At 32.2% G+C, this 25,841-nt stretch overlaps 4 protein-coding genes across 4 annotated transcripts; 1 reads left to right on the forward strand and 3 right to left on the reverse strand.

The window, feature by feature from the left end:
• LOC109359757 (uncharacterized mitochondrial protein AtMg00810-like) lies at positions 267 to 1,124 on the reverse strand. Its single transcript, XM_019604451.1, has one exon. The coding sequence runs from the start codon at positions 1,122 to 1,124 to the stop codon at positions 267 to 269; it is 858 nt and encodes a 285-aa protein (XP_019459996.1).
• Positions 4,082 to 4,663, reverse strand: LOC109359758. The gene has a single exon (XM_019604452.1). The coding sequence runs from the start codon at positions 4,661 to 4,663 to the stop codon at positions 4,082 to 4,084; it is 582 nt and encodes a 193-aa protein (XP_019459997.1).
• Positions 7,236 to 12,963, forward strand: LOC109359522. The gene is made up of 6 exons (XM_019604219.1): positions 7,236 to 8,125; positions 10,795 to 10,850; positions 10,951 to 11,181; positions 11,874 to 12,162; positions 12,394 to 12,590; positions 12,673 to 12,963. The coding sequence occupies exons 1-6, from the start codon at positions 7,241 to 7,243 to the stop codon at positions 12,824 to 12,826; spliced, it is 1,812 nt and encodes a 603-aa protein (XP_019459764.1). The 5' UTR covers positions 7,236 to 7,240; the 3' UTR covers positions 12,827 to 12,963.
• On the reverse strand, positions 23,196 to 24,887 carry LOC109360180. The gene is made up of 4 exons (XM_019604906.1): positions 24,703 to 24,887; positions 23,927 to 24,197; positions 23,603 to 23,691; positions 23,196 to 23,468 (listed from the first exon to the last, which is right to left on the reverse strand). Exons 1-4 carry the CDS (start codon positions 24,796 to 24,798, stop codon positions 23,229 to 23,231), a joined length of 696 nt encoding a protein of 231 aa, XP_019460451.1. The 5' UTR covers positions 24,799 to 24,887; the 3' UTR covers positions 23,196 to 23,228.

A 25,841-nucleotide genomic window follows, 5' to 3' on the forward strand; every position in this document is an offset into this window, starting at 1 on the left:
ATATGGCAAAGAGAGAAAGAAAGTAAAGAATGGCTCTTGTAATTCTTCTATTAATGATTCAAGAATGAGCAATAAACTCTACAGAGTATCTTTGATTAATTGATTGAGATTTTGAGAAGAACCCCATAGATCAATTTATACAAGGAAAAAAAAACAGAATTGCCAAAAGAAGAAAAACAGAAAGAAACTGAAACCTAACTAAACTAACCAGAATTACTAAAAATAGAAAGAGGGCAGAAAAAAGAAAATTAACTTAATAACTAATCCTAACTTTGATATCCCCCCTGAAGGTGCATGTAAATGTTTAACATGCCAAGCTTGGAGATAAGATTGTTGAAAGGTTTAGGCGATAATGGTTTGGTGAACAAATCTGCAGTTTGGGCAGAAGATGAAATGGGTAGAAGATGTATAGTGCCATTTTGAGTTCGTTCTCTCACAACGTGGCAATCTATCTCAATATGCTTTGTCCTTTCGTGAAAAACGGGATTAGCTGCTATGTGTAGAGCGGATTTGTTGTCGCAATATAAATTGATTGCCTTTGAGTGATTAATTCCTAAGTCTTCAAGTAATGATAGGAGCCATTGTGCTTCGCATGAAGCCATGGCAAGGGATCTGTATTCAGCTTCAGCTGATGATCTGGAAACTGTAGTTTGCTTTTTGCTTTTCCAAGATATAAGAGAGGATCCAAGGAAGAAGCACCATCCTGTGACAGATTTCCTAGTGTCCAAACACGCTCCCCAATCTGAATCAGATAACCCTTTGATGGTTGTGTTGCTATCTACAAAGAAAAAAATACCTTTCCCAGGAGAACCTTTGAGATACTTAAGTATCCTATAAGCTGCCTTTTGGTGCAGATCACTGGGGGAAGAGACAAATTGGCTAAGGAAACTTATAGCATAACTAATATCTGGACAAGTATGGGTGAGATATAAAAGCTTACCTATCAATCTTCTATAGGAAGTAGAATCTGCAAGAGGTGTTCCCATTGTGTTGTGTAATTTCAGATTGTGTTCCATAGGAGTAGAGGATGATTTTGATCCTAGCAGCCCTGTTTCCTGCAAAAGTTCGAGAGTATATTTTCTTTGGTAAAGGGTCGTGCCCTTTTGAGACCTAGCTATTTCCATTCCTATGAAGAATTTCAATTCTCCAAGGTCCTTAATGCTAAATTTGTCATTCAAAAGTCTTTTGGTTGTCTCTATTTCAATCAAGTCATTGCCAACGAGAATGAGGTCATCAACATAAACTAAAACAACAATAAATTTTGGTTCCTTATGTTTGATAAAAAGGGAGTGATTTGATTGGATTTGGCATACCCAAACTGTGTTAAAGTGTGAGTTAGTTTATCATGCCATTGTCTACTTGATTGTTTTAGACCATATATTGATTTATGCAGTTTACAAACCATACCAGATTTCTGGACAGCAAGCCCAGGGGGAGTCTTCATATAGACTTCCTCATATAGGTCTCCATGCAGGAAAGCAGTATTAACATCTAATTATGTAGATGCCAATGAAAATTGGCAGCAAGGGATAAAAGAACTCTTATGGTAGTCATTTTGACTGCGGGGCTAAAGGTGTCAAGGTAGTCAAGTCCCTCAATTTGGTCATACCCTTTGGCCACTAGTCTGGCTTTATACCTCTCAACTGTTCCATCAGATTTATGTTTAATTTTGAACACCCATTTGCAAGGTATGGCATGTTTATCGTCAGGTAAAGGGGTTAGAGTCCATGTGTTGCTCTTATCGAGGGCTTTCAACTCAATCTGTATAGCATCTTTCCAACATTCGTGTTGTTTAGCTTGATGATAATGTGTAGGAGTAGTAGTTGTTGATATGGATAAAGAGAAAAGTCTGTGTTTTGAGGATAGGGAGTCATATGTGAGATGTTTGGATATAGGATATTTTGGTGTGTGTTTGGGTTGTAATCTAGAATTGGATAGTAAAGTGCAGTGATAATCCTGCAGGTAAGTTGGAGGTTGTCTATGTCTTGTAGAAGTTCTAATGGTCTTTTCATTTGTTGGTAGTGTGGGAGAGGAGACAGTGATGGTTTGGCTGCTGTCTAGGTTTGGGTTATTTGGACTGGGTTGGGAATTGGGCAGATTCACATAGTAGTCAAAAGGGTCGAGTTGGGTGATAGGGAAGATAAGTGTATTATGAGAGGTGGAGTGACAAGCAAGTCTGATGTTATTGGCAAAGGGGAATATGTGTTCATAAAAATATACATTTCTTGATACAAAAATTTCATTGGTGTCAATATGTAAAAGTATATAACCCTTTGTACCTGACTTATGCCCAAGAAAAACACTTCTTCTGGATCTGGGATCCAGCTTAGTCCTATGGGATACAAGAGTGGAGGCAAAACAAAGACTACCAAAGACTCTCAAATACTTGATATTGGGAAGTTTGTGATAAAGTTCCTCATAAGGTGAGTGGTTGGCCAAGACAGCAATGGGCTGTCTGTTAATAAGGTGTATGACATGTGAAATGGCATAATTCCAGAAGCACTTAGGGAGATTAGATTGGAATATAAGGGCTCTAGCCACACTAAGGATGTGTTGATGCTTTCTCTCAACAATGGCATTTTGTTGAGGTGTTTCAACACAAGATGTTTGGTGTGTGATTCCCTTTGTGGAATAGAACTCATGTAGGAGGAATTCCATACCATTGTCACTCCTTATAGCCTTGATTTTATTGGAAAATTATGTTTCAACAAAGTTAACAAAATCCTTAATAAGCCTAAATGTTTCAGATTTCAATTTCATAAAGAAAATCCATGTGAATCTGGACTTATCATCTACAACAGTAAGGAAATATTTATGTCCAAAAGTAGAGGGTATTCCAATGGGACCCCATATGTCCATATGAATCAAATCAAAAGTGCAAGAGGATCTAGTCATGCTAATAGGATAAGGTAGTTTATTTTGGTTTGCCAAATGACATATTTCACAGGGATCTTTTGTTCTTTTACATTGAATGAAAGGGAACAAGGATTGCATAATGATCATCTTATTGTGGGATAGATGTCCTAGTCTAGAGTGCCACTTATTACAATCATCATAACTAGTATGAGCATTTATTTGGTGTGGTATAGGATATGTTGTGCTGGATGATGTCAAAGCATATAGACCTCTTGTCAATTTAGCAGCACCAATCATCTTCGAGGAGTTGAGATCCTGGATTTGACAATCAGTGTTGGAAAAAATTAGTTTACATGGCAGTGTGGAGGTGAGTTTTGAGATAGATATGAGGTTGAAGCTGAAAGATGGGATGTATAGGACATTGGTGAGGTATAAAAATTCTGAGAACATCACTAATCCAGAATAGTGTGCAAGGATTTCACTACTATTAGGTAAGGTAATGGTTATAGGCTTGATTCTTCTAAATGTTTGAAATTCTAATAGAGAGTGACAAACATGATCAGTGGCTCCTGAATCAATGATCCAGGAGCCTATATTTGATGAATTATATGAGTTTAGGATTATACCTTATATTCTGTTGTCTGATGGGTTATGCAAACTAGTATCTGATGTAACATGGTTAGCATTGTGATTGTTTTGAGCCTAGGACTGTTGAAACATTGACAGCAATGCCTTATGTTGTTCTGTAGTGAAGGGCAGGTTGGATGATAAATTGTTGTCCTTAATGGTATTGTCTATTGTGTAATCATTTCCTTCTCCAATAGTATGTTCCTCATTATCATTGAATCTGCATGTATTTATATTGCATGTTCTGTTTGTGAAGTAGTTAGGTGGGAATCCATGCTTCTTGTAACATACTTCAATGGTATGCCCAGTCTTTTGACAATATGTGCATACTTTTTGTCCCCTTCCTCTTCCTATAGTGAGAGGTCTTGTAGATCCTTGAGATCTCTCCCCCTTCTGTCCTATGAACCCCCTTCTTCTTCCTCTGATTCTTGTATCATTGTTGCTTTGTGAGTAATTCTTGGATTCAGAAAAGTTGGATAGGATTCTTGGATCTTCAAACTGCATTTCCCTTTCCTTCTGAATGATCAGTGAAAATGCCTTGTTGATTGGTGGGAGAGGATCCATAACCATGATTTGGGATCTTACAACAGAGAATTGTTCATTTAGACCCCTTAAGAAGCAAATGACAGTCATTTTGCCTATACTTCTTGACTGTTGGGATTGCTATACATGCTTCATTGCAATTACAAGGAGGAATAGGTTTGAATGAGTCCAATTGTTGCCATAATCCTTTCATCTGCGTGAAGTAAACACTGACAGAGGAGCTACCTTGCTTTAGGGAATGAATTTCACCAATGAGTTCAGATATTCTGAACATGTCACCTTGATAATATCTTTCCCAAAGATCCTGCCATATTTCTTGAGCGTTGTCCATCCATAGTACACTTTGCACGATGGCAGGATCAATTGATTGAGTGATCCATGAAACCACTAGGTTATTGAATCTTCTCCAAGCTGTGAAAAAAGGGTCGTGGTTGGGAGGTCTAGGCAAAGTTCCATCTATGAAATCCAATTTGGTCTTGGTTTCTAGGGCCATTGTTATGGCTCGTGACCATGGGTGGTAATTGTCCCCATTCAAAAGATGCGATACTAATGAAGAGCCAGGATTTTCGGTTGGGCTTATGAAGTAAGGTCCTGAAGGATCGATGATGGGATTTGGGTTTATGATACGATTTTCCATTGATGATGATTTGAGAAATTCAGTGTTGCGAGATGAAGAGGTGCGAGGAGGAATGTTTTTAGAGTTCTCTTTTTACGCGCAGCTGAGACACCTTCATTGAAGGTGCTCTGATACCATAATAAAGGTGAAACCAGCCATGGAAGAGGATGAAGAAAAACAGAGATATGGCAAAGAGAGAAAGAAAGTAAAGAATGGCTCTTGTAATTCTTCTATTAATGATTCAAGAATGAGCAATAAACTCTACAGAGTATCTTTGATTAATTGATTGAGATTTTGAGAAGAACCCCATAGATCAATTTATACAAGGAAAAGAAAAAACAGAATTGCCAAAAGAAGAAAAACAGAAAGAAACTAAAACCAAACTAAACTAACCAGAATTACTAAAAATAGAAAGAGGGCAGAAAAAAGAAAATTAACTTAATAACTAATCCTAACTTTGATAAGCTTAGAATGTTTGACACATTCCAGCTTGAGGGAAGATGTTAAAGTTGTTAGTTAATTTTGGTTTGTTAGTTGTAATATTGTTTTCGTTAATCGATTAAGAGTTTAATTAATCGATTAACTAGTTAGTATATAAAGGATGATCCCTTCTTCCTTGTAATTCAATTCATTCATTTTCAGTAATGAAAAATATCAATTCTTTAAGCTTTCTTTCTCATTCTTTTTTCTCATCTTTCTTGTTTCATCAAGAAGCTTTCTTTAATGGCTCCTACCATTTTAACACTAGATACCATATCTCATCCTGAATATGATGAAATGAAATGATAGTTTGTAAACACATAATTATCATAAATATATTAACTATTTCCTTATTTTTAATTGTCTAGAAAGAACAAACATTTTTTTAAGTATACTTAGGTATTTAGCATTTACTTAATAAAAATTGAATTATAAAAACTTAATTTTTTGTCATGGATAGAACTATAACTCCCTAAAAGAGAATCACATTGCTTTATAAAGAAACGATATCAATGAACTTATAAGAAATGGTTTGACAAGATCAACCAATTGACCATGAGCTAGGAATGTATGGGTCAATTAAATTAATATGTTCTAAGAAGAAATAGTATTGACCACAATTCTCAAATATCACATAATAGAATAGTATAGGATGAGAGAAAAAATGCAATAGAAACAATGATAGGGAGGACAATTTCTAAAGGAATAAGTCATCAAGAATGTCATTATATCTCTTCTAAAATAGTCTCTTACAAGAAGAGAAATTTGGGTCCCCTATAAGGAATGACATTATGATTGTTATTTTTATTATTTGTGTGTGATCATATTTAACTAACAAGTATTTTCAAAGATTAGTGGTAACAAAAAGAGCACAAGAAATGGATAATCTGGAATTGAAACTTCTCAATTATATAATTTATGGAAATGAAAAATCAATTCCATAAACTTATGACACAAACATACAATAGTTCATTTTCTACTACTGGCAGGGTCGCTCATAAACAATTTATCCTACTATCAGCAAGGTGTTTAGTTAAAAATGTATAATAGATTATTCTACTGTATATCAAGTTTATGGTTTCGAACTCAAGTGTACAACAACAACAAAAATATCGGAAATTAATTGTATACAGATTACGAAACATCATTGTCACTTACTTATTCTACGTGCAACCATGCTATTATTTTAATGAAAAAATAAAGAAACAAAATTAGATTTTTAGTGCCAAATAATTTATTTATTCATTTTATTTGAAAAATTCTAATAAGTAACCCCTCTGTTTTATTAAAGATGGATGTTTTAATATTCTTATTTTTTCACTTTATAAACGTAGTTCTTAATTATACATCCATCCTTATCTACCATATCATTTTTTTACCCTCCGATTGACTCTTCCAAATGGCATTAATTTTTGGTTCATGTATTTGCCTCGCGAATTTTAATACATATTCTTCAATGAAAATTTAATGCATTACAATGAAAAACAATTAATATTATTAACTATAAGAAACCATCTAAGGACATTTTAGTCAAAATAGGGACAACTTCACGTGACAACCATGCACATAAATAAAAACATTTAAGATGAATTATTAAATTTTATTTGAGTAATTAAAGTTAAAAGATGCATGGATATTATTATTACGTGTCCAATAACTAACTTTTAATTATAATTATCAATGATTAATTATATAACATAAATTTATTATTTTCACAATTTTTATATCTGAACTATTCTTACTTTAGTTACTCATCATCAAATATACCATAATTTTATAACAATCAATTATTTTATTCTTTCTTGGAATATGACTGATATAGTATAATTTTAATCAATTTAAACCAAATATAATCCTCAATCAAACTTCATTAGTAAAACTGATATCAATCTAGATAATGTGAACTCTCTCCCTAATCTCTTTTCCCACCTACTTCCTCCTACACTCCTCCAACATTGTCAATATCCAAAAAATCTTATACACCATTTTTCAATTCTCCTCTTAACTCCATCAAATTCTCTACAATAAAATCTCACCTTTTCTTATCCTCTAATTTCATTTTCTTCACTCTTCTTCTACCTATCTTCATTTTTTCTTACACCATATATATAAATTATTATGGGTCAAGAATTAGAACAATCTATTCCAAATAATGAAACACCAAACCTTATTCATAATAACATTGCTTCAACCAAGACACTCACAATTGTTCAACCTCATTGTTTTCTCCCAAAACCAACACCACCCAGAAATAGAAGTAGTAATAGTAATAATAAAAATAATGTTTCTAGTTCAAACCACAAAAACGATGTCGTTTCTTCAACCTTCGCTAAGTTTAAGTTCTTAAAGCAACGCAGCAACGAGATTTCTTCGGTGATATCAAGAAGCGTTTTATCGTTGAAGCGTTCGATTGACGAACAAAACGACTCGTCGTTTAGTAACTCAATTCGCGACGTAACAGAATTCACCCTCTCAGGTCTCAAGGTCGTGGTGGAAGTAAAAAACGACGCGTCGTTTACGTTCGGAAGTGTCACTTTCTTCTCTAAGTCTAATTGCAGAGACTGTTCCGCGGTTCGAAAATTCTTCAGAGAAAAACGACTTCGTTTCGTGGAAATCAACGTTGATGTGTTCCCGGAGCGAGAGAAGGAGCTTTTCGAAAGAACCGGTAGTTCAATGGTGCCAAAGATTTTCATCAACGAGAAATTTATCGGAGGTTTGGTGGAGCTTAACGCGATGAGAATAAACGGCGAGTTGGAGAAGGCGTTGACGGCGGTTAGTGAGAAATGCTGCGACGGCGGTGCACCGGCGGCGCCGGAGTACGGGTTCGATGAGGTGGCGGATGAGGAGGAAGAGGAAGGGGAGATGGTGAGGGTGGTGAGAATAATGAGACAGAGGTTGATGATTCAGGACCGTTGGATGAAGATGAAGATCGTGAGGAATTGTTTTGCTGGGAATGAGTTAGTTGATCTTCTCATTCATCATCTTCTGTGTACTCGTGTTAAGGTAACATACGATGTAGATAGATACTGTATGAATACGTTTTATTTTTCTTAATTTTTTGTATTGTTACTGTATGTATACGGTAATAATCGTATTCATTTTTCATTTATTTTGGTAATCAATTGCATTAATTTGGTTCAAAGTTTTTTGTGTGGAGGGAAACCACTTTTATATCATTTTTGGGATTGAAAAATTGGTTGAATTTTGTTTTTGAACATTCCAATATTACATAATCAACACCCAAGACTCAGTCAAGTGCCAAAATTGGAAGATTATTGTTTAGGATATTATTATTATTTTTGAACTCTTTTTCTTAGTAAGGAAATAATCTCTTAGATTGTATGTATTTCCATTCCCAATATTTGTTGCTCCCATATAATGAATTTTTTAGTTATTTTAAAAATATAATATTACCTTACATTACTGAACCAATATTTTGTTAGTATTTAGATACTAAAAAAGAAATATTACTAGGTTAAGCGAAAAAATATACTCATTCAACTCTATTTAATATGTACGTGAACGACTTTAATCTAGATAGACAGTCACCAATCTTAAAAATTATTTATTTATGTATAAGGTGATGATGTCATAGTTTATACAAAGAAATGATTTCGTTGTATTATATATTATTCAAATTATTTAATATCCATATGTATTGTCAGTTTTTATTTTATATAAAAATATATTATTAATAGTCTCAGCTAATATGTATTTGTCCCAATGAGTTTTTGGAATAAAAAACTATTATTACGTTACATATCATCAGAAAAATACTATTATTTGATTAATCCAGTCTTGTTTTTTGGAAAATGATTTCTTGAAATTCATCCTGAATTAATAACTCCGTTTTTATTTAACGTAGATTCATTGAAACAATGGATGGGTAAACATCTTTTTATCCTAAAAAGAATATTATTTCACATATCACTCCTTATAATTGGTCAAAAATATACTTAATTATTAAATTTATAACATAAATATAATTTTTAACTAATCACAAATTGTAATACATGGAGTGACACACTAATATGGGATAATAGATGTATTCTCATGTTACATACTCTAGTTAGATAAGAGGCAATCAATTTATGTCATTAAAGGTTTTTACTGTTTTTTAAATTAATACTAGGAACCTACATATATCCATGCAAGATTTCCGAAGTTCTAAATTTCTGTATTTTAATTCAAAAATTAGGTTTCTGTTATCAGTGTTTATTAGTTTTTAGGATTAGACATAGAACTTTAATTTCTGCATTTTAATAAAAATATTAAATTTCTCTATTTGAGGTTTGTTACTATACACCACTTCTTTCTTTCTTGTTTAAAATTATTTCTAATTATTATTTTATGCCCATTTAGCAGTGTGTTTTTAATCATTTAACATAAGAAATTGCATGGTTTTCTTAGTGGAGCATTTAAAAGAAATTGTACACTTACATAGTTACTCACTTACTCCTTTTCTTATACAAACTTTTGGATTTGCCAAAGAAATAAATCACTATTTCGTTAAAAAAATCACTAGTTCTTAATTGTCTACATTTTTGTAACCTTCCTACTATCCCTTTATTGTTAAAAAAAATTAAATTTAAGTTAAAAATTAATAATTATATATTTTTCTAACTCATCACAATGATACATGAAGTGATACACTCTTTTGTAACTGAAGATGTTCACCCTTTTATTATAGAGTGAAATTACACAAACAACCTCTTCATTTTTTATACTTACAAAAAATACATAATTTCTATACATACATTACACTTACTATACATACATTACACTTATTATACATGCATGAAAAATAAGTTTTTTCGTGGATATAGGTCCAAATAGGGTATGAGTCAATATATTTTCATGATTTTTTTATCATTATAATGAGATATATTTAAATCACTCTTATATTATGTTGGAACAAAAAACTATAATAAAAATATATTAAATCGTATGCTATTTTTACTTGTTTCCACAATATATTGTATGTTGTTTAAGTTAATTACACTTATCACATTTTTTCTTTAAAAATCACACTTATTTCTCATACAATGTAATCAATATAATATATGTATAAAAGTCAGTAATTTTTTGTAGGTATAAAAATAGATAAAAGATTTGTATATAGTATAATTTACTCTTTATTATATTTAAATTGATTTTGTTGGTACCTCATTAGTACCCCATCACTTCAAGTTTAACACAATTCTACAAGTCATTATATTTGAAAGTTTAGCAAAATTAATTAACGGAAAACCAACATTAGTGTTCATAGTTTTAAATTACGGTCGTGATTACTGTGATTGTGATATTATGGTCGTTGTGATGTGGATTGCGATGCGGTGTGATATATTTTGTGATAAAAACAATAATTTTGAACTTGATTTGGTCTGATGTGGCTGAAATGTGACCCGATGTAGCCGTATCATTGTGAATCAGTATCATATCACAACTAGGGTTTAATGCAACTGCAGAAGTTACCCCAACTACAATATTACAGTCCTATCACGTTATGCAGTATTTGCATCACTGTTACCAGTGTTAGTTGTTACTATTACAGTCCTATCACGTTATACAATATTATAGTCCTATCACGTTATGCAGTATTTCCTATCAGAATTTTGTTCCAAGTGTAATGTTTTCTTGAATTGGATTTCATTCCAAAAACAAATTCTTAGGCTGTTGAGATTGGGAAACGGTTATGCAAGAAGCACTTCATCCATCATGTTTCTGGGTAAGAAAATAGCTACTTTTTGAAACTAACCTGCATTTTAATACATGAGCCAAACTCCTATGCTAATTTTCTTGTTGTCATTGTCAACTCTATTGTGTAGGATAAATGATTTTGTAGAAGGAAACCACTTCTATAGATTTCTGGAGCATGAACCATTTATTCCCAAATGTTTTAATTTCCATGGCGCCACAAATGATAGTGAACCAAAGACTGCAGCTGCAGTTTGTGATAGGCTTACCAAGATTATGTCTGCCATTCTTGAATCTTATGCTACTGATGACAGGCTACATGTTGATTATGAGGCCATTAGAAAAAGCGAAGAATTTAGGAGGTATGGCAATAGTTTATGTGAGAGGCATATTTGGTTGTTTATTTTGGTATATATTGTGAAAGCATACTTTCTATGATTTGTTCATCATGCGTTTTTAATTAAATGTATTGATATTGTGGTACTCTTTTGTTTTTTGGTGCCTATTTCCCTCTTTTGAACCCTTTCCTGTCTACATATAATACAACATTTCTGCACTATCTTGGATATCGTACAAATAGATAGAAAATGGACTTTGTTACTTACATTAGTGGTGCCCAGATTCTCTTTTGTGATAAGTGCAAACCAGGATACAGTGATAATGGTAAAGAAACTACTCAAGCAAGGTGACATTTTGTTGTCTCTGCAAAATGTTATATTTTTGCCCGGGTCACTCCTATGTCCACTATCCCTGTAAATATTCAAAAAGTTGCACTAGAATGGTAAATATATGGTCACACTACACCACCTGTGTAAATTTGCAGTAATTAAGTACATCAGATATGTTCATTTCCAAAGCCTATTACAATGTGGCACATACTAGTAAAAATCTTAGAATTATACCATTAGGACCTCTCAGTTTATCCAAATGTGAAAATACTTCTGATAATGCTACATGGAACCTGAAAAATATATAAAATGGTAGCATGTGATTGGAACTTCTCATATTCTATGCGGCTCAAGTTGTTATATTCTTGTTTCCCTTTGAACTGCAGATATGTAAACATGACCAAGGATCTGCAGCGAGTGAGTCTCTTGGAATTATCAGAAAACGAGAAGCTCGCATTCTTCTTAAATTTGTATAATGCCATGGTCATCCATGCTGTTATAAGAGTAGGGTATCAGGAAGGTGTAATCAACAAAAATTCCTTCTCTGATTTCCAGTATTTGATTGGAGGATATCCTTATTCACTTAGTGACATTAAAAATGGTATCCTCAGATCCAATCGTAGGTCACCATATTCCTTAGTCAAGCCCTTTGGCACTGAAGATGGACGATTAGAGGTAAAGTATTTTCAATTTCAAAATTGAGTTTTGGTTAATTACTTGGTGATTTGTCTGATTAATACTATTAGTAACAATAGTCTCATACTTTACATAGTATACATGAAGTATGCATCCAAATAAAATGAAACCAGTGATATAAGCAACACTTGTGTTTTCCTTTTTCATTGGCTTTTGATAGAAATAACTATTGGATATGAAGAAGATTAACTTGTTCCTGGCAAACTGCAGCTTGTTCTTGCCAAAATGAATCCTTTAATTCACTTTGGACTTTGTGATGCCGCAAAATCGAGCCCGATCCCGAGGTTCTTCTCACCGGATGGAGTGTCCCACGAGCTGAGATGTGCTGCTAGAGAGTTCTTTGCCAAGGATGGAATTGAAGTGGACCTAGAGAAGAGGACAGTTCATCTCACTCCAATTTTCAAGCGGTAAGTAGTGTTGTTAAGTTTCTGCAGCCACAGTTTTGAGTTTAGAGAATTGATTTTCAAGCAAGTTAAATTATGTTGGCAGGTACACAATGGATTTTGGACAAGAGAGAGAGATACTAAAGTGGATAATAAGTTACTTGGATGCAAATAAAGCTGGTCTTTTGACACACCTCTTACGTGATGGTTGTCCAGTTAATATCTCATACAAAAAATTTGATAGGTCAGTAAATTATTGACTAGAATAGTAAACTGATTTGATTCACCTCTTATACATATTGTATTTATTAGAGGCTCATTGCACATATCCAGATTTTGGCTTCTTAATCTATTGAAACAAAGGAGAGGCTTTGAGTGAAAATATATGATATTGAAACAGATTTCATAGCTACCAACAAATGCATAGAGCAATTGGTGAAGATTTATTCTAGTTTAACCAAAAATCTCAAGTTTGAGTTCCTGGAAATGTTTTGTTTGGTAGTGAATGCTTTTCCACCCATAGTGATCTTACAGGCTCGAACATGATTATCTTGGTTTGGTGGAGAATACTTGTAATTTAGAAAGGAAAAAAAAGCAGATTTCATGCTGAAATGGTTCATTTGCATAGTTGAGTTTGTAAATCTTAACATGGTGCAAACCATTGATGTGTGGAAAATTGGAGGTCGTACAGTTTTAGTTCAGATATCACTAAATTAAAGCGAGATAATGATTGAATTAATCATTAAATATAAATTATTTTTAGTAATTCAATATACTATATTAAAAGAAATTTGTTAATGCAAAATGTTTACATTTTCTGTATATTACAAATAAGGTATTGGTATAATGGTGTAAGGTTCGCTAGACCCCCCGAATGAATTCAGTTCTTAGAAGTCACACTTGTTGAGAGGGGTAGTCACGAACCCCGAAATGAATTTGTTCCTTATCAAAAAAGAGTAAGGGATACTTTCAGTAGTATAAAAAAACGTTAACACAAATTACTTTTACTTAAAAGTAGTCCATCATTATTAACACTTTGCATATGGATGATGCGCCCAATAATATAAAATAATTTTACACATTTAATGGATAAGCTGATTTTTCATATTAAATTTTAGAATTTAATATCTATGAAGTGAATTTTAGAATGTTTTCCAGCACCATCTACTATTATTTATATTATTTATTTCAGAGTCAATAATAATTAACACCTTAGCAAATGATACAATGATAATATAATTTTTTTTACACTTAAGTATGTTTGAATATATTTATGGAAAAGAAACTTTAAGATGATTAATTTGTTTGGATTGAAAATTTTTATATAACTAAAAAATCTATACAATACATTTTTATATTAATAATAGGAAAATATGATTTCAAAATAATCTCAATCTGTTTTTTTTGTATAATATAATCATCCATTAGGGTGAGTAAGATTAAGCCCGACCCTAGACTTATCTCAACCCTATGACTTAGAGATGAGTCTGATACGGCCAAATAAATAAAAAATGACAGACTCAATCAAAAGGGACAAACTCGTCATTAAAAAATAATAGGTTCAGGTCTATGTCCGGGTCACCCGACCCATCTCTTATATTATATATCAAAAATAGTTGAATAAGTACCTATCAATACTCATTATGTTCAGCCAACATAACTTAAGTACCTACAAGCTTACATAACATATCCACATAACTTATCATATAATCATTATTCCTTACATTTTTCCTTAGCATGCAACCATGAATCTTGACTGATAGAAAACCAATTAGTTTTTAGTTTGTGTACTTTGTGTGCACTCCAATTAAAGTTTCATTTTTCAGTTAATAGTTAATTATTGTATTCAATTTTGTGTGAACTTTTGAGTAGTAACATGTTGTCCTTTCAGTTCTCATGTGTTTTTTATCATTTACAATAACACTTCAACTTATATTGCAACTTGACAGTTTAAATTGTTCTGAAATTTTCAATGTATTCTATAATTTTTAGTCACATGATTGTGAGTTTATATACTGATATATGTGAGATGTAGGTTTTAGTTGAGTTTATATACAGATTGTGCATGCTTAAAGATTTGAGAATTTTTTTTTACGATTGTCATTTTGTCTTTTTCCAACCCGGACATGTCTCTATCTTGACCCGTGTTATTTTGGACTCGTCCCTCGTGCATCTCATCCTAATTAAGGACGAGTTTAGGTTCAAAAATTATTCCGGTCAATATTTATGGACATGTTTAACTCGTCTCAACCCTTCTCATGTTCACCCTATCATCCATCATTTATATATATTGTTTGAGAAAATAATGTATACATTGACAATGTAAAGTTTTATACACTATTAGTGTATCATTCACCATTCATATTTAATATCTTCAAAAAATAATATAAATGAATGATGAATCATGCATTGAATGTGTATAAGTCTTTACTCTGACAGAACATAAATATTATTTTCGTTTAAGAATCAATGATGACTAATAAATAAATAATGACTGATATAATGATAATATAAAAACTCTTACATTGTTGATAAATAATCTTTAGATAGCCCAAAAAATTAAATGCTCGATTCTTGGAGCATTACTTATTAGAGAGACAACTAACAATTTAAATGAATTAATTTATTATCCATAAGATAGGAGGAAAGGATACCCTTTTGTTATATAAAAAAATCATCACCTTTTTATAAGAAAAGTAAACTTTGTGACAAAAATTTCACTCCTGGTATATTGACTCTCTTAGAATTAAGATGATATTAGCTTATTCGACCATGAAAAATACACAAAATTTTATAAAAAGATTGCTCCTAAAAAAGAGCAACATCTAATGAACAAAGCTTGGTGCTTTAAGAAATTGAAACTTTAAAAACAAAATTTTCTTCATGAATCATGTCAAACTCCCAAATATTTTCAACCTTCAATTTGCATTCTCTCACAGATCCTCTCTAACCAATAGCAAGATGTGGACAATTAATCACTTTTACAGGCCACCACTTTTTCCCAACTTGCAACTTCATAATATTTTCATCACATGTCGGATATTTCTCCAAGAACCCTTTTTGCTAGTCCTGGACAAAAAAGAATAAAAAAACCTTTAACTTCATTAGTTTTGACCACAACTTACAATTACCTAATTAAAAGTAAAATCAATATCTATACATGTACAAGACTAAGTTAGAGAACAAGAAAGAAAGATATGGTTTGGTTTAACTTAATTTGGTTAATATTAAATTTATGAATAGGAACCATGGTTTGCTTATTTATTTAAAACAATATTGCAATATTTCATATTATATTCCATAAGATATAATTTGTCTATTTCAACTATCATTTTGCTAATAATTAACATCCATACTCTAAAATTTAAAACACAATCATAAATCATATGTATAATTACATGACACAAACCAAAATAAGCCAATCCAAATCCTTGGCAAAATACAACATGATCCTTGACCACGTCCGTTTCTCGGCTCAGAGTAAGAAGTAAGATACAACACGATCCATAATCCCACTATTAAATTCAAAGAAATAATTTGCTAAGAATATTTCAAACATTTAATTTCTAAATAGTTTGGGTTAATATAGAGAGTTGGCTGATTTATGTAAAATAATATAATTAGATTGGTGACAATATGATTATACCATATATAGTAATTTCTACTAAAATGCAAACTAAAACTATCACAACTTGTTGCTTACATTGTATTTTTTTTATAAAATATGAATGATTTTATTCAACATTGTTATTAAATAAGCAAGGGTAATAGTGTCAATTTCTTTAAAAAAATATGAGGTTCCAGCCAATAGACAAAGAATAGAAATGGGGTGCCCTTGTTAATTCAATTCTTTTGCTTATATAGAAAATAGCTTTGTCTAAATTAGGAGTATATAAATCACTTTTTATTATTTATATATCAACAAGCATAATTTGGCTAATATAGAGCATTACACGTTAAAATTAAATTATATACTAAAAGTGGAGCTTTATCACCAAAACTACAATTGTATCACCAACAAATTAACTAGAGGGAAAAGATAAGACCTAACAAATTAAGGACAATATTAATTGACCAGTGTTGGTCCCTGAGTGGCTCTGGAATGTTACTATTATATTCAAAGAATAAAGTTCTAAAGACTCATGCACCATATAGATATAGCCAACCATACGAAGCACTATTGACCTGGTTCATTAGCTTTGTGGGGTTTGTAAGTATTTGATCTAATACTTACAAAATTTGTCACATTAAGTGGTTTTCATGGTGACAGCAGTACTCTTAGAAAGATGACATCAAGTATGCATGCAAGAAATAAAAGACTATGCAGTAAAAAAAGATAGAAAACGAATGAAAACATATACCAGGTAGTGTGCACTCCAACCTGAGAAAGAACTTGTGTGTTTTTAATTTGTTTTTGTTTATGAGGTTGTGATATGTATTTGATGAGCAGGAAATTATAAGGAAATGTGTGAATATGGTGATGGGGTTTTGAATAGAGATTGGAATTGTGGTTGGAGTGTGAAGCTTGACACATGGGGAGAGAAATGAAGAAGTGAGAACATGGAAAGAGAAGCTTGCTCTAACATGTACCCATATCCCCTTGACTTTTTTTTGCTACCGTTTTTGTATATGATTGGAGATAAATGAGTGTGTCTTTCCGTGAGAAAGGAAGAAATGGTGTGAGATGAAATGGGTTGCATATATGTCTATGCTTGCATGTGTGTAATTACCCCTTTGTATCAATCTCTTGCAAGAATAAGCCTCCACATTTGAAATTAAGATACCATGGCTTTTTCTGCAAGTCACAGTGGCAAGTCCACTTTTATTGCCTTAGTGCCAAAAATTTATGGTGAAGAGGAAGTCAAGGTTGCTGTTATGGCTATTAGGAGTGGTTGAGAGTGCGAAAATACCATTGGCCTTCGTATCTCTTTGTCTTTTATGAAAGGTCGGTTGTATAGGAATCTAAAAAGTCCAATTTAAGTAAAACATTCATAATTTAATAGTCAAGTTATTACCATTGCAACAATTATAAATGACACGAAATAATATTTATTGGTTGAGTGAACAAACCATGTTCCAACACAAGTCTTATATTTTTTCGGCCTTTGGCATGCTGGTACTGTATACCTGGCCCGTTTGACATATCTAATGTGAGAATTTGATTTAGATTTGAAGACTATAGTAATTATATAGTGCCATGGGTAGGACAAGGATTCTCTGTCCCAAGAAAATTGTGTCCCCATGAATTAAGCTAATAAAATCTCATAGAATAACGTACAAATATTAATTTATGTTATTATAAATTTTACTTTTAATCAAATAAAATTTTCTGATTGAATGTGGACACCAAATAGGATAGGTGATCCCATCCCCTTGCGTGAAGGGTTTGGCTTCCTTTATAATGTGCCTCTCTAGTAAAAGCAATAGATTGAAACTGCCAATGGGTAATATTGTGCTATATGTTGTTGGAAAACAGCGATTTGGGAGGATGTTATATAGAATTCACAGGGCCCAAGCAGTGGAGTCATTTCAATTTCATGTCCCGTTTTTTCTGTTTTGAAAAGATTATTGGATGATATCTATTAATAATGTAAGAGTTTTATATATTATTAGTCTGTTTTTTATCATTTATCTTCAATTATAATTGTCTTTTAAATAATTTAAATAAATAATAGATAATATACTAATTATATAAATAATCAATGCATAAATATTACATTCTTACTATGCCAAAATCAATATCTTAACAAATAATGTATGAATGGAAGCTTAACTTTTTTTTTGGAGATGAGAGGAAGAAAAAGTTAGATACTAAGTAGGTTAATTTATAAGATGTAGATCTAGTGGTATAAAGTTATACTTGAATCCAAATAAAAAGATCAAAGATTTGATTCATGTGAGTGACATATTTGTTAAGAGGGATAATCACACATCTTTAAAAATATTAATAACTTATTCATAATGTAGGGGAATACCTTAGTTAAACTAAAAAAAGAAGGGAATAAATAGAATGGGTAGGTTTTCATGTTGATAGTTTCTATGCTTAAATATAATTTTTTTTTAACTTTTATCTTATCTTGAATATTCACTTTCATTTAAACTTTAGTTTATATCAAGAAATTATTGGTCTAGTGGTGTAGATTTTGCTAGATTTTTAGAATAACCAAAATGTTAAGGTTCGGTTCTTGTGAGCGACACTTGTTGGAAAAGACAACCACGCACTTCAAAACGGATTAGTTCTTTACCCAAAAGTGGAATACCCTAATATAAACTTTAGTTTTCAATGGAATGTTCTGGAATAATATCTATGTTAATGGGCGGAAATTGGAAACTGTAAATTTCATTCTCTTCTTTCTTCTTGTCTAAAAAAAATCTCAAAATATACATAAAAATCAATAGTTTATTTCATAGTTTTATAAAAAAAAAAAAAAACTATAAAGATTATTCATATGACAAATAAGGGTGAAAACAGGCCAGACCGTCTATCATGGGCCTATTACCTACCCTATAACAGGCTAGGTCAGGTCAGACTTTTTTCATTAACAGGCTAGGCTCAGGCTTTCTAAAAAGCCTATTTAGCTTAACAGGTCAGGCTTTAGGCTACCTAAAAGGCCTATTAAGCCTAACAGGCCAGCCTATTTAGTTATATTATATATGAATGTTGAATTTATACTATTTTAATATAAATAATATTATTATATATGTAATATTAATATAAAAATGTATACAAAAATATAATTTAATTATTAGAATTAGATTGGCCTAACTAAAAGTAGACATATAAGCTCATTTAAATGTAGACATAGTAACCTATTTCATGACCATATAGTATAATAGGCCTTAAAACATGCTAACAAGCCAAGCTTTTAAACAGGCCAGACTCAGGCTTTGAATTTTTTTTAAACAGGCTAACAGGCCAGGCCCAGGCTCCTATATGCTATATAGGTTGGCCTGTTTAAGGCAAAGTCTGGCCTGGCCTGTTTCCACCCTTAATGACAGATAACATCATATAAATAAAAAAGTTTGGAAGGTTCCGTGAATATATATGGAATCCGTTTATACTCAAGTTAAGTTACATTTAATATCATCGATTTATTTATTTTTAAATCCAGAAGACCAAATGAGTGAGTGAAATAACTAATGAGAGAGAAAAAAGTCTTAGATGATTTTTAAGTTTCATTCAATTGGTATGTTGGATTTAAAAAAATAAATGAATGGATTGAGTGTAATTTAATTTGGGTGTAAACAACTTTCTCCTCATATATATATATATATATATATATATATATATATATATATATGTTCGTTAATGTAGAAGAGGTTGGTTGGAAACTGCATCTCCTAGATCAATCTAGGCAAAATCCGATCTTGGATCACCTTATGAGGATACCTCAAAAATGGACTCTTACACTCAAGTCAATACAAATGTATGTCTTTAGAGATAGAAAATCAATAAGAGTAAGTATATATTTATTATGCGTAGTTTCTTCTATTGATAGTGAGGTACAAAGGTCTGCACTACAAGATATGGGCTATCATTATTATAAGTAACATGACTTTATACTTTCTTAGTGTGACATTATTGTAGATTTATACTATCTTTATAATGTGGATAATATGAATTTGTAATTCTAAGGGCGCCTAACATTGTCTTTGTGTGATAGAAGATTTTCCTACATTGCAGGTGTTGACTCAGTTATGTTTTGTCGTTGTCGTCATGTTCCCTACCTAGATCGACCTTCTATACATGATCGACGATCGTGTATAACAGATCTTGTTTTCCCAATTGTAGGCCTTGTCCCTCATTATCGGTCGACCCTAACATTGGGATAGAACCTAGTCTGGTGGCATGGTCATAGATGAGTGTGGCATTAGACTCAAGTCTTTTGTTCTCAACATTTAGCGTGAGTATGGATAGATTGCTTAAATAACTTAGTTTCCTTAGGGTGGTCGCATCTAGACATTCCATGAGTTTCAGGCCCCCATGATGTATTGGGCATGAAAACTTTCAAATATGTGGTTGATTTAACTTGATTGAGTGGTGTGTTTTCATGTTTATGTGAATTCAACTGATATATGTCATGTTGTTGCTCGTCAAATTGTTTGGCATGTGGTTGGCCATGAAGCACCTCAGTATTCGCATCGTTGCGCATATGAGACTGTTTTTGTTTGTCAATTAATACATGTTCATTCGACTCTTTTGTCTGTCATCAGATTTTGAAATTAGTGACAACAATGAAAAGTGTGATGTACACTAACAATTTTCCAACCACCATAAAGCCCACTAGAGGAGCTGACAACCACAATGGTCCCGTGACCATTTTGTAGATTGGAATGGACATTTTGGAATCCATCCGTGAGGCAGATAGCCAACTTAAATTCTTAGTTTTTGTAGCTGACTACTTCACCAAGTTGATAGAGGCTGAAGCGTTAGCCACATTTCGCCTACAAACATCAAAAAATTTACTTAGAGTATCATCACCCGCTTCAGCATCTCGTCCGTCATTGCTACTAATGCTAGGACATAATTCCCAGACATGAATTTCCAAGACTTGCTTGGACGTCTATGTATAAAACAATACTTCATCTCAATAGAATACCCTCAAACAAATGACCAGGCAAAAGCTACCAATGAGGTGAACCTAATAGGCACCAAAAGAAGGCCGGACGACGCAAAGGAGAGTTGGTCGAATCACCTACACCATGTCATATGGGCTTATCACAACACTTCACATACAACAACTAGATAATTTCCCTTTAATCTCACATTAGGATAAAAAAGTCATGATTCAGATCGAGATTGGGGAGCCTACTTAAGGACAACCCGCTTAGAAGAAATAGCTAACCTGAAGTTAATTCGTCAAAACCTCAACTTAGTTAAAGGAAAAAAAAAGACAACCTAGATCTGAGAAGCAACAATAAAGCAAAGGATGAACAACAAATGCATCCCCGAAGTCGTTCCCACAAGTTGTTGTTGGGGATCTCGTCCTTAGAAGAACGAACATAGGAAAGGCGAAAGGGTAACTAGCCTCGTAGTGGAAATGGTCATATAAGGTCACTTCCGAAACAAGAACAAAGAGATTCCCTGTACATGGAAGGTATCCAACATGAGAAAGGCTTCCCCTAGTTTCTTAAATGACGACCTTTTAAGATCCGAACAAAACCAAATCATAAACGACGGTTTTAGAAGAAAATGATTGTGCGCACAATTTGTAAAAGGATCGCAAATGCAACTAAAAAACGATCGTGTGTGCAACCTGTCTACTATGCAAATCACAAGCAGTAGTGAATGGAGGTTTCAAAGTCAATTTGTCACATGCTCTGCATTCAGATTAATCTTGAGGGTGCACAAATATCCACCACATAAGGATCGAACATAACCCCATGATAGGAGCAAAGCGTCACACCAAAGTACTAAGAAAAAAGAATCAATTAACCTCAAGCCAGTTAAAAAATACATTCTCACTTGTCCACTCTGCCACCATGCAAGATGAGTGAAAGATAAGAAGTTCTAGCTAAAGAATCTCGATCAATATGCATTAAACACAACCATCATGGAGGAAAATTTTAGGGATTATATAATAACTTTATTTATCCCCAACATATGCATCAAACAAAATATTGCAGAAAATAACTCTTTAATAATAGTGTTTCAAGTTTGTGGTTGCAAAGTACCACTATGACCGATAGACACCACCTATTTCTAAGCTAAATGGATCCTCTCCGGTACTGGAGAGTCCAGTGCTGGATAGGATAATGACATGTGGCCAAAAAAATATTTAACGACTATGATTACATGTTATTTCTATTAAAAATGAATAAAAAAATTTTAAAAAATTCTCAACCTCATATTCGAGTTGAACTCATTTATAGGGGTATCACATTCTGTGGCGGCAAATCAAATAATGACATATAAATAAAAATTAATATTATCATATTATTTATTAAAATTTGATTAATAGATGATAAAGAATGTGACACTTTTAGACACAAATGATCTATGTCCTCACCAAGACAATGTATAAATACATTTATGTGCCTTTGTAACTTTAAACTGAATTCAATTTACACACTGTTTTTAAGAAAAAAAACATATTAGAGAAGAAAATGAGGTTGCACCTTTATATAGTAGTCAATAGTTTATAGTATAGGCTGTGTAAACTCAGAATGTTAAATATTTAAAAAACAATTAGTATAAAAAAATTCTAAATTAAAAATGATATTAATAATTTGATATATTTTTTTCAAAGTATTCGTGTGGTGATGTAAAATTGTATTAAATTCCAAATTGACCAAAAGTTAAAGTTCAATTACTGTGAGTAATACTTATTGGGAGAGATATTCATACATTACGAAAAAAAGTAATTTCTTATTCAGATACATTTTGCTATAAACAAAAGTGTTGACCACCTGGGTTATAATGGAGTATGATAAAGTGCCATTGGTGTCAAAGTGAAGTTCTATAATCACTAATCAAGAGTACCATGAAATACTCATAATATCAATGAAGGTAATACTGATACCATGATGTTCAGAGTTCATACAACATATATAATAGCAACTCACACAAAATACAGAACACATAATAAATGTACAAAGAGATAGGCTCTTCAAAATAAGAAACTAAGCAACAATACATGTTCAAATCTGACAAGCTCTTTTTTAATTTGAAATTGAAACTTTGAACACTAAATTTTCTTCATCAATCATGTCAAATTCCCAATTGTTTTCAACTTCCAATTTGCATTCTCTCACAAATGCATACCAACCTCTAGAGAATCTACCAAAACAATAATGTGGATAGTATATCAATTTTACTACCCACCATTCTTCTCCAACTTGCAACTTCACATCTTTTCCATCACATTTAGGATATCTCTTCAAAAAATCTATTGGTATGTTCTACATAAGAGAGAGAAAAATATCAACTTCATTAGTTTGTACCATAACATAGGACTTAATAACTTAGAATCAGTTAATGAAAAGTAGAGTATATTTATAGATTAATATATTAACAGCATTCTAATTGATCATACTGGAGTACTCCTCAGATGATTGTTTCCTATGTAAATCTTGATTTTTTTCTCTCTCTGTGGTGGATGTTGGTGTGCTTCATTCCCATAACCTTGCATAGAAGGAAGTAGTAGAGAAAAAACCAATAATAAAATGATGATAAGATAAAAAAAAAACAATAAGAGTGAATATCCACTTGTAGTTCCTCGAAAAAGTAAAAGTCCAAACTAGTACTCAAATATTGCGAACGTGAACAAAATAGTCACTTATACTCCTACCAAATTGGTAGAAAGACTAAAGTGGATATTTACTCCAAAAACATTATTGTTATGAAAGAAGAGTAAAACCTTGCAACTCCTTATGTACTTCTCTGGCTGGAAAGATAATAACTTTGAATGAAAGTGGTGTGTGTTGAGTCATCTCAAAGACACAAACATCATTAACTTGTAACTTGTAATGCTGCCAAAATGATTTCCAACCACCAGTCATGGAAGTTTGGCCAGTGCAATGATTGATATTGATCCTAACAGGCCATGTCTTTTTCTCATGAAGAACCCCAATTGTTGCTTTCCCTTCGAACCCTTTTAGGTATTCTTTTGCAAAAACACTATTTATCCCCTGTTTCACAAGTCATGGTTTCACAAGCAAAAAAATTATATAATCATGTTGGTGCTTCAGAAAGTATGTGACCATGTTGATTCTCTTAGTGTCATCAAAGTTAGAGTGTCCACAGTGTGTGTTTAAATCGAATAGTTACATGATTTGTGGTACCACTTCTGTTATTGACCAGAGAGTGATTTGATATCAAACGCAAACAATTTATCCTTTTATTCAGGATGAGATGACACTTTTATCCTTATAAGCAAAACGAAAACAAGAACTCCCCTCTCTAATAATGGAGTGATCATTGTTCCTTTCTACTATATGTAACTATTTATATTACTAGTACAAGACTTCACTTCTTTTATAAGAATCTCAGTATAAGGTATGTCGAATCAAGTACGAGGTACATAGATTAAAAGAGGAAACGTGCAACTATGTTCTATCCTAGCATGATGATTTACTAAGGGAAATTATGAAAATAATTCAATTGATAATACAAAAGAAAGTTTATCAACCATACCAAAACATCTCTCTTGGGATTCACATAAGCTGGGAACAATAGTTGAATAAACGCAGGCTTCTTAGTTTTATTTATACAATCTCTCGCTTTATCCATTACTAACTCCTTCTGTATCGCAGTAGCTTCAGATTTAGAGCAACTATTGCCATTAATAGTGTTTCTTCCTCTTACTCTTCCACTACTAGACCCTGCGTATTTAGATAAAATATTTTCTACATATCCATGATTCTTAATCCAAAAAATATTACATAAAAACAATAACAAATAAATAAGATGAAGATAATGAACCTGGTGACACTTTTTTCTGAGTAGCATCAAAATCCACATTATTTTTTGTTTTGTTAAGCTTCCTTGAAGATAGAGCATCATTAGATTCAAAGTGTAGTTTGATGTCACTTATATGTTCACCTTTGGTATTGATTTTCCTTTTCTTAGGAAGCATTGAATGTATTTCATTCTCAACAATCTCATCAGAGTCATCATTAATCTCAATAATCTCAATAGAGTTATCACTTTCAACTTCATTATAATAATTTTTGGTAGCATCATTTGTGCATCTTATACTTGAATATTCAATCTCATCATAAGTTGTAACTTCAAATATTCTAACCTCAAAATGAGATCCTCCTTCATATTTGAAAACTATAAAATGGGGACCCTTCAGTGAACAATCCATTACAAATTTTATCCAATCTTGTTGAAACCAAATATCATAATCACGTTTTATCCAAATAACACTCCATTCAGCACCATTAGGAAGTCTAAGGAATAATGGGTTTGGTAGTATTACCTTGTTTTTCATCTCAAAATTGCTAGGAATTACCATCTGTAAAATTTGACTATATCCATAAGCATATATGATAGGAAAAAGCTATTATTGCAACTATCTAGCTAGTAAATAAAAAATTTAACATATAAAATTAAGCATAACCTTTTGTTTGAATGTGATATTAAAAACTGAAAAAAAAAAATAAACCCATCTATTTCTACATGTTATTTCTTTTGCTTCTTTTTCTTGCTTTATAAGCTTTTTTACAAAAGGCTCTTTTCTTAAAGTTAAGTTTTGGAGGAGAAAACAGGTTTTGAAGCAATCTCATTCCATGACTCTCAAATCTTCCGATTTGTTTTCGTTCTCCTCC

Source organism: Lupinus angustifolius, chromosome LG11 (genome assembly GCF_001865875.1).
Source record: "Lupinus angustifolius cultivar Tanjil chromosome LG11, LupAngTanjil_v1.0, whole genome shotgun sequence".
Classification (NCBI taxonomy): domain Eukaryota; kingdom Viridiplantae; phylum Streptophyta; class Magnoliopsida; order Fabales; family Fabaceae; genus Lupinus; species Lupinus angustifolius.

What these genes read in the sequence shown, in the direction of transcription:
- LOC109359758 (XM_019604452.1), bottom strand. Translation starts at nt 4,663, where the DNA reads ATGGAAAATCGTATCATAAACCCAAATCCCATCATCGATCCTTCAGGA.
- LOC109359522 (XM_019604219.1), top strand. Translation starts at nt 7,241, where the DNA reads ATGGGTCAAGAATTAGAACAATCTATTCCAAATAATGAAACACCAAAC. An exon ending in TTCATCCATCATGTTTCTGG is followed by an intron (nt 10,851 to 10,950) that starts GTAAGAAAATAG and finishes TCTATTGTGTAG; the next exon opens with GATAAATGATTTTGTAGAAG. An exon ending in AAAAGCGAAGAATTTAGGAG is followed by an intron (nt 11,182 to 11,873) that starts GTATGGCAATAG and finishes TTTGAACTGCAG; the next exon opens with ATATGTAAACATGACCAAGG.
- LOC109360180 (XM_019604906.1), bottom strand. Translation starts at nt 24,798, where the DNA reads ATGGATAAAGCGAGAGATTGTATAAATAAAACTAAGAAGCCTGCGTTT. An exon ending in ATCCCAAGAGAGATGTTTTG is followed by an intron (nt 24,198 to 24,702) that starts GTATGGTTGATA and finishes CTTGTGAAACAG; the next exon opens with GGGATAAATAGTGTTTTTGC. An exon ending in AGTACATAAGGAGTTGCAAG is followed by an intron (nt 23,692 to 23,926) that starts GTTTTACTCTTC and finishes CTTCTATGCAAG; the next exon opens with GTTATGGGAATGAAGCACAC.
- LOC109359757 (XM_019604451.1), bottom strand. Translation starts at nt 1,124, where the DNA reads ATGGAAATAGCTAGGTCTCAAAAGGGCACGACCCTTTACCAAAGAAAA.